At 35.9% G+C, this 14,446-nt stretch overlaps 1 protein-coding gene across 1 annotated transcript in view; it reads left to right on the forward strand.

Moving 5' to 3' along the window:
* The window catches only part of LOC129223267 (sushi, von Willebrand factor type A, EGF and pentraxin domain-containing protein 1-like), a 162,785-nt gene that overhangs the window by 44,338 nt on the left and 104,001 nt on the right, over window positions 1-14,446 (forward strand). The window contains exon 2 of the mRNA XM_054857833.1: window positions 7,046-7,222. Coding sequence (XP_054713808.1) covers window positions 7,046-7,222 — 177 coding nt within the window. The remainder of the gene's footprint in view (window positions 1-7,045; window positions 7,223-14,446) is intronic.

Raw genomic sequence — 14,446 nt, forward strand, 5'->3', positions numbered from 1 at the left:
TAAGAAGGCAATAATAATAAATATTACCATGAAACAATGTCAGCAGTAAAATTACTTTGTAAATTTTTGTTCTTCCGAGCATTGCATTGAAACAAATCAAAAAGTGCTCACCACTTGAATTATTATTTTTTTGGAGGGGAGAGAGGAAAGAACAACCTAGATTTGATAACAAAACTCGAAATTCTTTTGATAAGTTTTATAGCATAGAAAGATTTAGATCTGAAGAAAGACTTGAGAAAAAGTCAAGAATTTTTTATATCTGTTTCAGAAACGATTATTTCAAAGTCGAATTAGTTTTTCTAATCTTGTTCAAAGACTACATACAACAAATGCTTACATGCATCCGGTATTATAGTTTTTGTTGTCTACAGTCTTCGCAAACTTTTTCAACGGTGTGTTTTATGGTCTAATAAAAAAAAAAACACACACTTTAATCTCCAATTGCATCCCTGAGCTCCCCCCCTCCCCAGTTCTTATCTTTTCTATAATTAAATGAAACCATTCTTAACTTTTTCTTTGAGAAAAAAAAGACGTGCATTGTGTTTCTGTTAAAACTTAACATTTTCTTGACGAATTGTTGATGAAGAACTTCCGGTGAAATCAACTTTTTTTTTTACAGAAGTGTTCAAAATGAATTCCTGCTCTGAAACGGAAACTCTTTCACGCATCGGCGCAGCTGACATTTCTTACAAATAGTGGCTTCTCTTTCCAGTTATTTCCCACAATTGGCGATGAATCACCCACCGTTTTGCGTACTAAGACAAAAGCAATTTGTTTCTTCGTGTATTTTAGTTGTAGTTCTGTGTTAACTTTGTTCTGCTTTCACCTTCAACCAATTTCTCAACCAGAGTTCAATTAAACTCTGGGACTCTATGGAATTTTTCCTTGAGCTCCTTACTAATTATAAATAAGCAGGTAAAAATAATTATTAATGTTTTCTGGAAATAAATAAATAAAAAAAAAACTCATACTACTAATGTGCAATGCAATGTAATCTCATTCCACCAGTGTCTTATTTTTTACTAGCGGTACCCGCACGGCTTTTCCCGTTGTAGAAAATTAAAAGGGCATTTGATTTGCCTGTATATTTACATATAATGGATGATGAATTTATCGCCAATATGCGTTGCTAATTTGCTGGTCCATGTTATGGTAATTTGCTGGTCCATGCTGTGGTAATTTACTCGTCCAAGTTATGGTAATTCGCTCGGTGCGGAGGAATTAAAAACACCAATAGTGGTAAAAATAAAATCGAGAAGGAACAAAATCGAATTTTTTGAAAAATCGCTTCGAGGTGCACACCACCATGCTGTAAACTAAATTTGGCCAAGTTTCATGAAAATCGGCCGAACGGTCTAGGTGCTATGCGCGGCACAGAGATCCAGACAGAGACCCTCAGTTTTATTATTAGTGAAGATATAAAAGCAACAAGCTCTTTCGAGAGAAGCTTATTTTTCTCTCTTTAGGAATGAAAAGCAGTCTTCTGGAACACAAAAGACTTTTTTTTCGGGACGGATTTGTAAACGTTCCTTAGTTCTGGACATTGCTCCCTCCTTCTTTGTTTGCGTTATTGGTGGCCAATCACTATTTATTTTTGCTCAATCCATACGCACCAATCAGGGAATTTTACGCATGTATTTGCACTTTATTTCCAGAATTTTAAACTTTGGCTTTTAATTTGTATTGTTACAAATCCTGTAAATAGTAATTATTGTAGTAATGTAACCTGTAAATAGTTTCCCGTAATGAATATACAACATCTTTTCATTCGGCTAAAGTATACGACCCCCTATTTCTTTTTTGTTCATTGATAAAATTTGATAACGGTCTGCTATTTTCTAGAAGCGTTTGGAATATTTGAGAGATTTCTTTCGATGTTTATAAAGGCGTCCTGCGTGATAAAAAAAGTTGAGTTTCGATTGAGAATTTGTACTGAGAGTGTGTATTAGCTCTGTTTATAGCGAGGCATTTCGCTGTGTTGTTTTCGTATTTGGAAGTAAATACGTGTGTAAACGTTGAGTTTACGGTGTTGTGTGATAATTGCTTAATTGCGGATGAATAATTTAGCAGTTGTTGAAGATCTTTCCTGTACATAGTGTAAATAAATTTCCTGTGTTTTTATCAAGAACTGTGTCTTCATTTCAAGAAAGTGGAAGTCGCACCGAATCCGTTTATCATTTTATTTTCCCGCCAGCACCCTCTGCTAGCACCTCCGTCGCGTCGACCGGCCTCACGATGCTGCTCCTCTTGCGAAAACCGTCTCCAGGTTGCTTCATATCTTACACACACACGCATACACACACACACACACACACCTACACACACATACTCACACTCATGCCTGCCCACAGACACAAACACACACTCCTACACACACATACACACATGCCTGCGCACAGACACAAACACACTCCTATACACATGCACACACTCATGCCTTCACACAGACACAAACACATATGCCTACATACACACACACACACACGAACGCCTACACACACACGCGCGCATACACCACACAGCACTGCATATACAACACGCGCACACATGCATACATAGACACATACACACGCACCCACACACATGCGCCTACACAAACACACACACATGCGCCTACACAAACACACACACATGCGCCTACACAAACACACACGCGCATTTATACACATACGCGCTTGTGAATTCGAAAAAACATAATTTGAATTCAAGATGCCAAAAATTCAAATTAATATTTTTTTTTTTTTTTTTTTTTTTTTTTTGCATTTTTGTCATCTGTTGTACGTTATCTTTATAGTACAAGATCGCTTATTTGGTTTCTGCTGAAAAAATGGCGCGAAAAAGACGTCTATTACCAACATTTCCCTGTTGTTTGTTGGCATTGAATTCAAAGCACGTTTCTTCAAGTATCTCGAAAACTCATTTCTGTAGATACTGCCGTTTACCTGCACACGGCGTAATATAGCGATAAAATAAGGCACATTATTTTGTACTAAAGTCGAATTTAAAAAAAAAACTATTTAGAAGCTTGGAATGGTATGAAATTAAAATAACTCAGCAACTTCTTCTGTGAAAGGAAAGATACAGAAAGCTTTAAAACCACTGAACGAAGTGATATCAGTCTGGTAAGTGCATAGGCGACCCGTACGAAGGGGGGGGGGGAGGACAACTGCCCCTCACTTTGAAAAGTGAAGACGCCTTGCCCCCTTACTTTTCAGAGTTAAAAATTAACGATCGATTAAAAACTGGGTTTTTACTCAATGAATGGATTTATTTCATGAAAATAAAAGCAAGAATTCCAAATAAATAGGCTTTCTCGTGCATAAGAATGGAACTTTGAATTGGAAGGGGATAGTCTACGGTGGCCAATAGTTCTGAATTTTGAAGCGATTCCACTCTTTTTTTTAGAAGTCATTTAATCATTAATGCTGAAATTTAAAAATTTAGCCCAATTTTACTGAAAGAAAGCTTTAGCTACCCCATCTCCTATTCCTTCATACCTCTTTTGACTCCCCACTTTTTTTTTATGCACCAGCCGCCTATAGGTAACTGTTTATACTGAATTCAATCTTTTAAAGGTTCTTTTTAGTTGCAATAATTCTTTAGTGTTGTCTAATCGCTGTGTAAAACAGATGTGCTAACGATAATTGGCGATTGATGTAAGCAACATTTTCATTCTGAATCACTATTAAAAAAAGAAAAAAAAAGGTTCATAAATATACATTTGAAACATAGTAAGAAGGAGAAACCGGAAGAACATAATAAAATGTAATCAAATACCTAACAATAGAATCATGTGCTGTTCTAATAACGGATTTGACACACCATCTACACGTTACCACAAAGATATAATTTCTGACAGGATCTTTTTTCTTGGCACATCGTATCATGTTCGGAAATATATTCCGTTACAAACTTTTTTAATTTCCGCTTTATTTATTTTTTCGATGTTTATGAATAGCCTAGTTGTTTTCTCTTTTCGTCTTTTCCTGGTTACAGTTTTAGCTGAGCATTTAAAAGGGGAGTGCTTCAGTTAAGCTGTTTTGAGGTCTCAGGGTGCAGCACTTTCAGAAGTAAAAGTCAGGCGAGATGTTTAGATTTCTTGTAAAACTGAAGGAAAGATTTTGTGATACGTAAGGTTGCATATTTGGTTTTAAAATGACGTGAGCAAAAAGTATACAAAAAGTAAAAATTTTAATGATCCTTATGACTGTGGGATATATCCTAATGATTAAGTCAAAAGGCGTAAAACACGGCTAGATGTTAAGGTTCTAAAAACTCCTGAAATTACAATAAAAAAAGCGATTTTTTTTTACATTCAAACTTTTTTTAAATTATAAATCGCAACTTGCATTTATAAATTCAATTAAAAAATTGTGCAATCCTGTGTTTATGCATTTTATTTAACTAACAAAGTAATTAATGAATTTTCAATACCATAATTAATGAATGTTTAAGTATATAAATAAAACACGTGGTAAAGATAGGAGTTTACTAATTTTCAGTTATTTTCTTCAGGGACATTAGGAACACATTATACTATTAAACATTCTCAAATTCAAAAGAACGAAATTTTCCAAAAGCAAATTCTCACACCTTGAAAAGCTCGATTCAGCACCAACTTTTCCCATTCGAACGCACATATAAAACAATTCCTTCCCGGAAATCTTTCTATTTTGTATTTTTCTTTTTTCCTGCTAAGATGTTGAAAACTTATTTCAAAGTATGAAAGTTTGCATTTTTTTATATGCAAATTGCTTTGTAAATGAAAAAGTATCAAGCAAAATTTATTTGAAATGACCGAAAAATTAACTTAAGTAATAAAACCAGAAAACAAAAAAAATTATATTGCTGGTTATAACTTAAGAAGAAGAACACTATCAACTGTGGGAGGAAGTTGTTATAGACTAGAAAAAACTATTCTCTCACAAAACCAAACCTAATTTGCAATCTATGTGGATGATGGGAGGTACGCGCTGTGCTTAAAAGCGACTCCTTCCCTTTTCACCGTCTTCCCGTTTCACCGTCCTATCCTTATCCTCGTTGAATGGTTAATCTTTTGGTTAACGAAAAACGAACATCTGATATTTTTGAAGCGAAATCGAGAGTGAAAAAATCCCGTTTCCAAGCAGTATCCAATGCAGAAATTAAAGTGGTGGTGTGATATTAAAATGATAAAAGTTGGTGAAACTGGTTTGATCTTTCAATCTCGGTTTCTCGGATTTTCGTACTTCCCTTTGGAAACAATGCGGAGGAAGAGGAGGGTTATACATGGCACCTGTATCTCCAATGTGAACGAACTAGTGCAAGCCTTTGCTACTTTTTGACGGTGAAAAGGGAAAAGGTGAAACAGGAAGTATCCCTTAAAGATTCAGGGCTGCAGAGTCGCAGGAAAAATTACCGACTCTGACTCCGGGAATTTCAAAGCCTCCAATTCCTACTCCTTTCACTCAAAATCAGTCTGACTCTGCAAACACTGGCAGAGTTAGTCTTTAAAATGATCGACTCCGACTCTTGGAATTTTAAACACCTGACTCCCTGACTCCCACACCTTTACCCCAAAATCGGTCAGGCTCTGACTTCGCAGCCCTGCTTTAAAGTGCAATTGTAAAACGACTGTCTACATCTCATCCACTTTGAAAAACAAGGGGGAAAACATTCCTTGGCTGTTTTGTGGGAATTTACGGGCATTCCTTAGAAAGAGCGCGTGATTCACAACCGGTGAATGGAGATGGCGTAATGGTCAAGGTCGGACTCTCCTGAATGGCTGGGCGTCGACGCGCTAAAGAAATTGACGCGGAAGCTCTCTTGGTTTCAGTCTCAACAACTAACAAAACGAGACGAGAAATGTGCGTAGTAGTGCCGAGACTTTTCTTTATGTTATCCTAAATGCAGTGAAAGTACAGGGTGTTTACAAAATCTTGCATTGGGATGATGACAATTCATTAGAGAGAAACTCAAACTACTTGAGTAAACCCTCATTAATCTGAACCCTAATTAAGCCGGACCTCGCATAATCCGGACATTCATTTAGATGTACATACTGCACAAATAAAAGGCTAGTTATTTCAAAAATGCATTTTTGTGAGCCGATATGTAATTTTCCCTTATGTAGTTTTGTATTCCGTTTGAATTCAAAATACAAACCTTGGCTCAATTTATTAGTTATTATTTGCACTTTCATTAATTTGGACGACCTGGATTTCCTTTTAGTCCTAATCAAAAAGGTTCTTCTGTAGTTTTTTTTTTTTTTTTAACTTTTATCCTTATTGCGATTTTTTTTTCTTTCACACCCTTAATAAACCTAAATATGTTGAAAACAGTACATCACACTAAGATGAAAATAGAAAAAGCTTTACTTACAAATCATACACAGAGACAAAAATAATATTGAATGAAATACGTACAGTAGATCTGTCTGCGTTGTCCTAGAAAAATATTGCCTTTTCAAACTGAATTTTCTGCAGAAAATCTTCTAGTGAGAAAAACAGGTAATCGAGGACACTTTTACATGTTATAAAGTGCATTGAACATGACAGGATAGTTCTATAGTAGAAAAAATGGTTTTCGCCAAATTTTGGAAACAATGTGATGATTTTGGTTATTTTCCGGATTTCCCATTTTTAGAGTTTCAGTTAGTATTTTTCCATTCATATAATTAATTTTTCAAGCATTTTCTGTTGCTTTCTTTAAATAGACAAGGTTTTCCTTTTTCTTTCTTTTTTTTGCCATTAATAAAAAGAGAAATTGACCAATTTCTCAGTTATTGAAATCATTTGACAATGATTACTTACCTCTTCAAAAAAGTACAACTATTTATTTTTAGACACATTTTTTTTAAACGCTGTTTCTGCTGGTGTTCTATACATTGTTAGCTGCAAAACTTTTTATGAAAAAGGTAAATCTAGACGAATACTATTATCAGACGAATGCTGGGAAAATACCAGTCCTTTGAACTGTTTTTGAATCACACTATTTACATAATCAGCATAGCATTCCATTTTCTTTCCCCGTTCGAAAGTAAGAACCCTTTTGTCTGTTCTTCTAGGTTTGGACTGTGGATATCCAGGCTCTCCAGCCTTCGGCAGGCCACATCCTGTCCGGGAAGTGTACAAGCCGGGTGAAGCTGTGTCTTTTACCTGCGCCCATGGCTACTCTCTCCAGGGGCCGATGCAGAGAGTCTGCACTCACAATGGAACGTGGGCTGGACCCTTGCCATTGTGCGGTAAGTAATTACGAATGACTATGTCCTAAAAAATAAAGAAGTTATCCTAAGAAATCAACCGAAAAGGATGAATCAAACTAACCAAAGGGGTCGTTTCCAAAATTTTTATTTTTTTCTGAAAGAACATGCTTAAAAACATAGGATCTGACCATTTTTTAAACAATTTGTTTAAGTTTAATATTTTTTAAAAATTACTCAAATCGGTGCGTTTTCATTATTTAATCTTCTGCCGATGACATCAAAAATTATGAAATGCCACTCGGTGTTGCCATTCACAGAACAAAATATTTAATTCGCATCTTTATTCACGTGTATTGGCAACGATGTGGTTGATAGCAAACGTAGAGCGCAATTTTAATTCGCTTCTTGATTATCATAACGTGGAAACGCGGTACAAAGATGCGGCGAAAAGCATCATTTGTGACGTCATAAAAACCACGCCTTGTTTGAAAAATCGGACATTTTAAAAAATTAAGTCAAAAAAAAAACTGTTGGGAAAATGAAAGTATTTTCTTTGTCCATGATGTTTTTTTTTTTTTGCTTATTCTATTAATTTCAGTGATTAAAAGTACTACTTTTGACTGAAGGAAACAACCCCATTGCAGAAACTGTCGAAAATATTACATCCATTTGCTTCGGAGTTTTATAAAGTACCTCTTTTTATTTACCGCTATTATACTGCCACTTACCTGCTCACGGCAGCATAGACAACAGGCTAAATGGCAAAATTTTGAATGAAAAAAACAAAGTGCATGTTCGTGTTCCGTTATTTTGTGCTCTTAACACCAAAATAACGAAACACTATTACAGTGAGGACAGGTTGTTTTTTCTGCATTGACACTGCACTAGCAGAGAAACAACTTTTGCAGAATTGATTTCTTTTTATTGACAATGGGGTCGTTTCCAAAATTTTAAAAGTATTTTTTTCTGAAAGAGCATGCTTAAAAACATAGGATCTGACCATTTTTTGATAATTTGTTTACATTTAATATTTAAACAAATTACTTAAATCAGAGCGCTTTTATAGTTTACGGCTTCTGCCGATGACATCACAAATAATGAAATGCCATTCAGTATTGCCATTCACAGTGCAAAATATTTAATTCACATATTTACTCACGTGTATTGGCAACGATATGGTTGATAGCAAGCATAGAGCGCAATTTTAATTCGCTGCTTGATTATCATTTCGTGGAAACGTAGTAGAAAGGTGCGGCTAGAGCCGCTATATAAACAGGCCGGCGCATCAGCTTAAATTTAGCCATTTTGTATCGGATTTTTATTCTTGCGCTGCTAGGGTCACCACAGCAAAGTTTCGGGTTTCGGCAAATTTCCCAAAAATAATACTTTGTTTAATAAACAATTCACGTGCCGCTAATTATTGCTCGCAGTGAACAATCACCAAACGCGATTACTTGCCAGAAAAGACAACCACTCAAACACGCGCTCCGATTCAAAAAGGCTGATCTTAAGCTATTGTGCCGGCTCGTATATATAGGGGCCTTAGGTGCGGCAAAGTGCATCATTTGTGACGTCATCAAAACCTCGCCTTGTTTGAAAAATCGGACATTTAAAAAAAATAATTAAAAAAAAAACTGTTGGGAAAATGAAAGTATAAGTATTTTCTGGGTCCATGTTTCTCTCTCTCTCTCTCATTCTTTGCCTTTCAATGACTAAAAGTAGTACTTTTGACTGAAGGAAACCACCCCATACACTTAAAGTGGACTTGTGGAAAAAAAATATTTCTGAGTTGGCGATGTTTGGTGACAAATTCTTATCGCTAGAAAATGATCGAAAGACATAGTAGTGTTCAAACTCAATCCTGAATCCTCAAACTTAAACTTGGAATCCTGGGCATCCACGATTTATCTCGAGAGAGCTGATATACAAATTAGAACAAAATTGTACAATAAAGCACTAACAATATAGACGATTGTATATATTAATTAGAAAATATAAGGAATAAATATGAAATGCAACCACTGATAATTGGAATTAGATGATGTGAGTTTATTAATTGTTTTTGCACAATTGCGAGTAGTTTTACTTCTAAAAGATAAAGCCATGCTTTATTTGCTATTAAATCATAACTTTTTATGAAGAAAACTGTTGCAAAGATAAATATTACTGATAAATATTTTCATAGCAGGAGTGGATTCAAGGGGAAATTTATGAAGATCACGATCGGCAACCCCCTCCTCTAAGCCGTCGACAATATATCCGTCCATATTGTGTTCAAATACTTTATGGATAAAATGTAAACGATTTCAGTAACCTTTTCCATTCATTAATTATTTTTAAAAGTTAATATTTGAGTTGTTATTTCTTTTCATTGCGAATGACATTAATTAGTAACGTTTATATGATACTAAGTGCCTTACTCCTGGCCGATTTCGTGCTTCTTATTGACACCCAGGCAGTTTTAGAAATTTTTCGTACCCAAAACCGTAGATTCGTTCATGGAGGGGGGGGGATTTTTTAAAATTACCCCCTAAAATGGTAGTCTGCATCCTTCTCTCTTTAATGTTGCATTTTATTTATTTATTTAATTTTATTTATTTACTTATTTATTTATTTATTTAATTAATTTTATTTATTTTTGCATTTTTGTCATCTATTGTACGTTGGCTTCATTGTACAAGCTTGCTTATTTGATTTCCGCTAAAAAAAAAGGCGCGAAAAAAAACCTCTTACTCTCAAACGTTTTCCTTTTGCTAGTATTGAATCCAAAACACGTTTCTTCAAATATTTCGAAAACTTTTCTGCTACTACTGCCATTTTCCTGCCCACTGCAGTATTCTACTTGGTATTTTTACGGAAACTCATTTATGATAAGAATATTACATAGAATTGCTGAATTTATTTTGACGTTATACGCGTAGTGACATAATTTACCAAAATATAACATCAAAATACATAGAACAAGTTTCTATTATTTTTTTAGAAATAAAGAAATAATTCTGTTTATTATAGTAAATTAGAAAACAGGGACTAGGAATTGAAACATATCCTTGTATCAGTAACACTTAATCAGCATGAAAACGTTGTCTTTGTATGGTTTTCCAGTTGACTAATGCGTTTTAGCTTATATTTCCGGTTTCTTCTTCTACTTCTTTTTTTTTCTTACTTCTGGTCCATGTCGATAGATTCACTTTTCGCCTTCGTTTTGCTCTTCGGTTGCTTCCGCTCGCCTGTATCTTTTTTATGTAGGGCAGCGGCCTTGACCTTATTCCGAGTAAAATTAAGTTGCTGTATAGTTTTTGTTTACAACTTACCTTCCTCGTTCTTCGGTTTGGTGTGCTAAAGGGCTGTCCGTAAATACCTTCACACTTTTTTAAATATTTTTGATCCCCTCGTTTCCCTGTTGTCACAAAGTGTCACACTTCACTGCCCCCTCTGTCATGTGTCACGCTATTTTTCATAAACTTATTCTTTTTTTCAAAAAAATGCGTAGTGTCACACATCTTTTTACCACCTTCCACCCTTTTGTCACAAACTATTACAACTTCACGATCCCTTCCAGCCTCAAAGTATGACATCATTTTCAAACAGCCTCTAAAATATTTACTTTGTAAAAATTTAGCTAAGAAATACTCTTCCAAAAGGGGCGTTTAGTAATTTGCTGTTTCATATATGCAGATAATTTTAGGCATTTTATATTGACTTTAAACTTATGCAACAAAGGTCGTTGCGTCATTCCACGTCAGAAATCCACCAACGACGTAGCACTTTTGGAACTTGAGATCTCATATTTCGGTAATTTTTAGTTTGCTGTTTGTGCCTAAGCAGACAGAATATGGGAAATTCCTATTTTAAAGGGAAGTTGTTTTTAAAAAGCATGTTAAAAATTACCTAGATTTTCATACATCTTTTATGACTCTGCAGCAAATAATGCTGCAGAGTTCATTAATTTGTTTGAGGAAAAAAGTGAGGAAATTCTTTTGTTGCCAATTGAGGGGGGGGGGGTAGTGCCCCTTTCAGTAGCTGCAGCTTTTTTATAGTAGCTACACTTTTCATTGCAAAACGGTATATATTTTAAATTGGTTTAAATGAACAATCCTAAATGCATTAATTGAAGCAAGTAGAATGTTTTTGATTGATTAGTTCACAAAGGTTGCATCTTGATTTTGGTTGAAAACTAAACCTTGCCCGTCATTTAGGGAGTGAGAATTTAATGTACTTGCATCTAAGAGGGCGTGGTTTTTACTGTCTTTTGGTATAATTATCATCGATTATAATACCCTTTGTCTGCCCCCCCCCCCAAGAAAAATTTGAAATGACGACCCGGAACAAATCAAATTCATAAATAAATTATTTAAACTAAACTAATTATTATTAGTTTTCTAATTACAAAATCCCTTTGTACATTTTACGGCAGTTAAGTTATTATTTTTTTTTATTACCGCTAACTCAAAAGAGTTAGCAATCAGGTGGTTGCGATTGACAGTTGATTTTTTTTTTTATTGTCATTTTCGTTTTCATTTTGTCTTTCTGTGAACGGTGGCGAGCGCCATTTTTTCATTTTATTATTCATGCTCTTTTACCATGTGAAGGCTATTTTTGCCATTTTAAATTCATGTACGAAAAGAACCGCTGTTTCAAAGATTTTTAAAGTTGATTTTTTTTATTTTTTTGAATTCTACATAGATACAAACTAAACATTATGCAAACCAGAACTATCAAGATTCATACCAATAAATGATTTGATTTTGAATGACCTCAGTATTCCTTGCTTCATTTCTGTCAATATTTTGGCCTGTAGTCGTCAAATTTTGATGGTTTTGACTAACATCGAAAATATATTTCAAATAATGGGGTTGTTTCCTTCAGCCAAAAGTACCACTTTTGGTCACTGAAATTGATAGAATAAGCAAAAAAAAAAAATCATTGAATCATAAAAAGCTTTTATTTTCCCAATTGTTTTTTAACGCCCGATTTTGGAAATAAGGCGTGATCTGTATGACGGCACAAGTGATGTATTTTGACACGCTGGTCCCTTGCCACGCTAAATGTTTGTGTTTAGCTGTCAACCGCGTTGTCAGGTTATGATAATTTGCGCTGTGTGCTAATGGCATCAGTGAATGGCATTTCATCACTTGGGATATCATATACAGAAGTATAAAAAATGACTTTCAATCTGCGCACCGATTAAAATAATTGTTAAAAAATATTAAACTTTGTCAAATTATTAAAAATATGATTAAATCCTATGTTTTTAAGCATGCTCTAACAGAAAAAAATGCTTTTTAATTTCAGAAACAACTAGAGCCTGATAACCGCACAGGCCGCCTGGGCCTGTGGCTCCAACTTCTTCGGGGGCCCCGATTTTTTATTTTTTTTAAACTTATGCATAGCATTAAAAATCATGTAGTTGGTGAAAATAATAAAAATCAATAATTTGATTTAAAACATACTTCTTTTATATAATGTTAAACATTATTTTGCATTGACTTAAAGTGATAAAATAGAGAGTGGATTTTCCAAAGCATTGTGGGCCCTTGAACCTCATTTTAGTTAGTCGAGCTCTGGAAACAACCCCGTTAATTCTAAAATTTTAAACATATAAGCCGCGAAAAAAGCCACTCTTTTGAACATAAAACTACAAATCCGAAAAAGAATCGGCGAAAATAGTATTTAGAACTGCAAGAGAAAGGAAGATTTGAACTTTGTGACCTAGTTTGCCCCAGGCACTAGTTCCCTGATTTCCCTCTTAAATACCCACACAAATCTACTTACTTCTCAATGGCTTCCAAAAATAAAAGAATATTCGTGGGAAACGATATTTGGTCACGCAGCGGCGCCGGAAGCGGTAGTTTAAAGGTTTCACAATTGGTAATTAGTCGTCACCTTAATTTGCGCTTATTTTTTACTTCCTTTTACAAAAAAAGGAAGTATTGTATTCGTGAAAAAAATTTCACTCAAAAATCGGCCTTCATTTCCATTTTGCTCACCTTCGAATGAATGTTGAGTTTTTTTTTTTTTTTTTTTTTTTTTTTTTCAATCCGACCACACGTGGATATATGCCTAGGAACGTACAGACACCCGAAATATCCATTTTGACGATCCCACAGTTAATCACAACGAGTTTTCTCGTGATGTCTGTATGTACGTATGTACATTGGTGTGCAAAAATTAAGGACGAGACGGTTTTTTCAATACAACTTTGTACAAAAGCTTTCCAAATCAACACATTTAATACCGTAAGATCCCCAATACGTAAGGACATGTGTAATGTAAGCAACACTTACTAAAAGAGAAATCAGAGGGATAAAAAGAAGCTTTATTGAAAAAGTAGCATGGAGCGCAATGCGACTGAAGGCCGAAACATCCCTGTGATGGGTGTCCAGCAAGAAATATCCGGTCTTTAGTAGGGGATGTGATCTCCCCCGACTGCTAGGCAGGTTTCACAGCGTCTGCCCATGCTGAGAATGAGGGTGTCAATGAGTTGTTGAGGCATTGCTGCCCATTCGTCTTGCAGCGCCAATCGAAGCTCCCGAATCGTTACTGGTGATAAGGTACGGGCTGCCAAGCGTCTGCCTAGAAAATCCCATACATGCTCGATGGGATTGAGATCCGGAGATCGTGCCGGCCAATCCATACGTTCAATATCCTCGCTCTCTAAGAGCTGTTCGGCAGCTACTGTGCGATGACATGGTGCATTGTCGTCCATGAAAAGGAACTGCGGACCCATAGCGCCTCTAAAAAGACGCACATATGGAAGAAAAATCTCGTTACAATAACGGGTCCCGTTGACTGAACCTGCGTCGAAGATGTGAAGGTCTGTACGACTACCAAGCATGATGCCTCCCCAAACGAGAACACCGCGACCTCCATACCTGTCCCTTTCAATGATGTTCGAGGGATGATTGCGGCTTCCCCGCTCTCTCCAGATGTGTATGCGATGAGAATCGCTACTCAGACTGAATCTGCTCTCATCTGTAAAGAGTACTCGTCCCCATTCATTGTCTCTCCAATTCCGGTGTTCCAGGCACCACAGAGAAGGCCTTCTCCGATGGACAGGCATTAAGGTACACACGGTATAGGGCGTCGTGCAAACAGACCACCACCGTGCAGTCTTCTGGCCACGGTAAAACGCGATATCGGTCGTCCAGTCGCCTGTGTCGTGTGCCTAGCGATTTCTCCCGCTGTCTGCCGCCTGTTTCTTCTGGCCTGTAAGACAATATACCGGTCATCTGCGAGTGTGGTTCCTCGTGGACGACCACT

The sequence above is a fragment of the Uloborus diversus genome, chromosome 5, assembly GCF_026930045.1.
Source record: "Uloborus diversus isolate 005 chromosome 5, Udiv.v.3.1, whole genome shotgun sequence".
Classification (NCBI taxonomy): Eukaryota; Metazoa; Arthropoda; class Arachnida; order Araneae; family Uloboridae; genus Uloborus; species Uloborus diversus.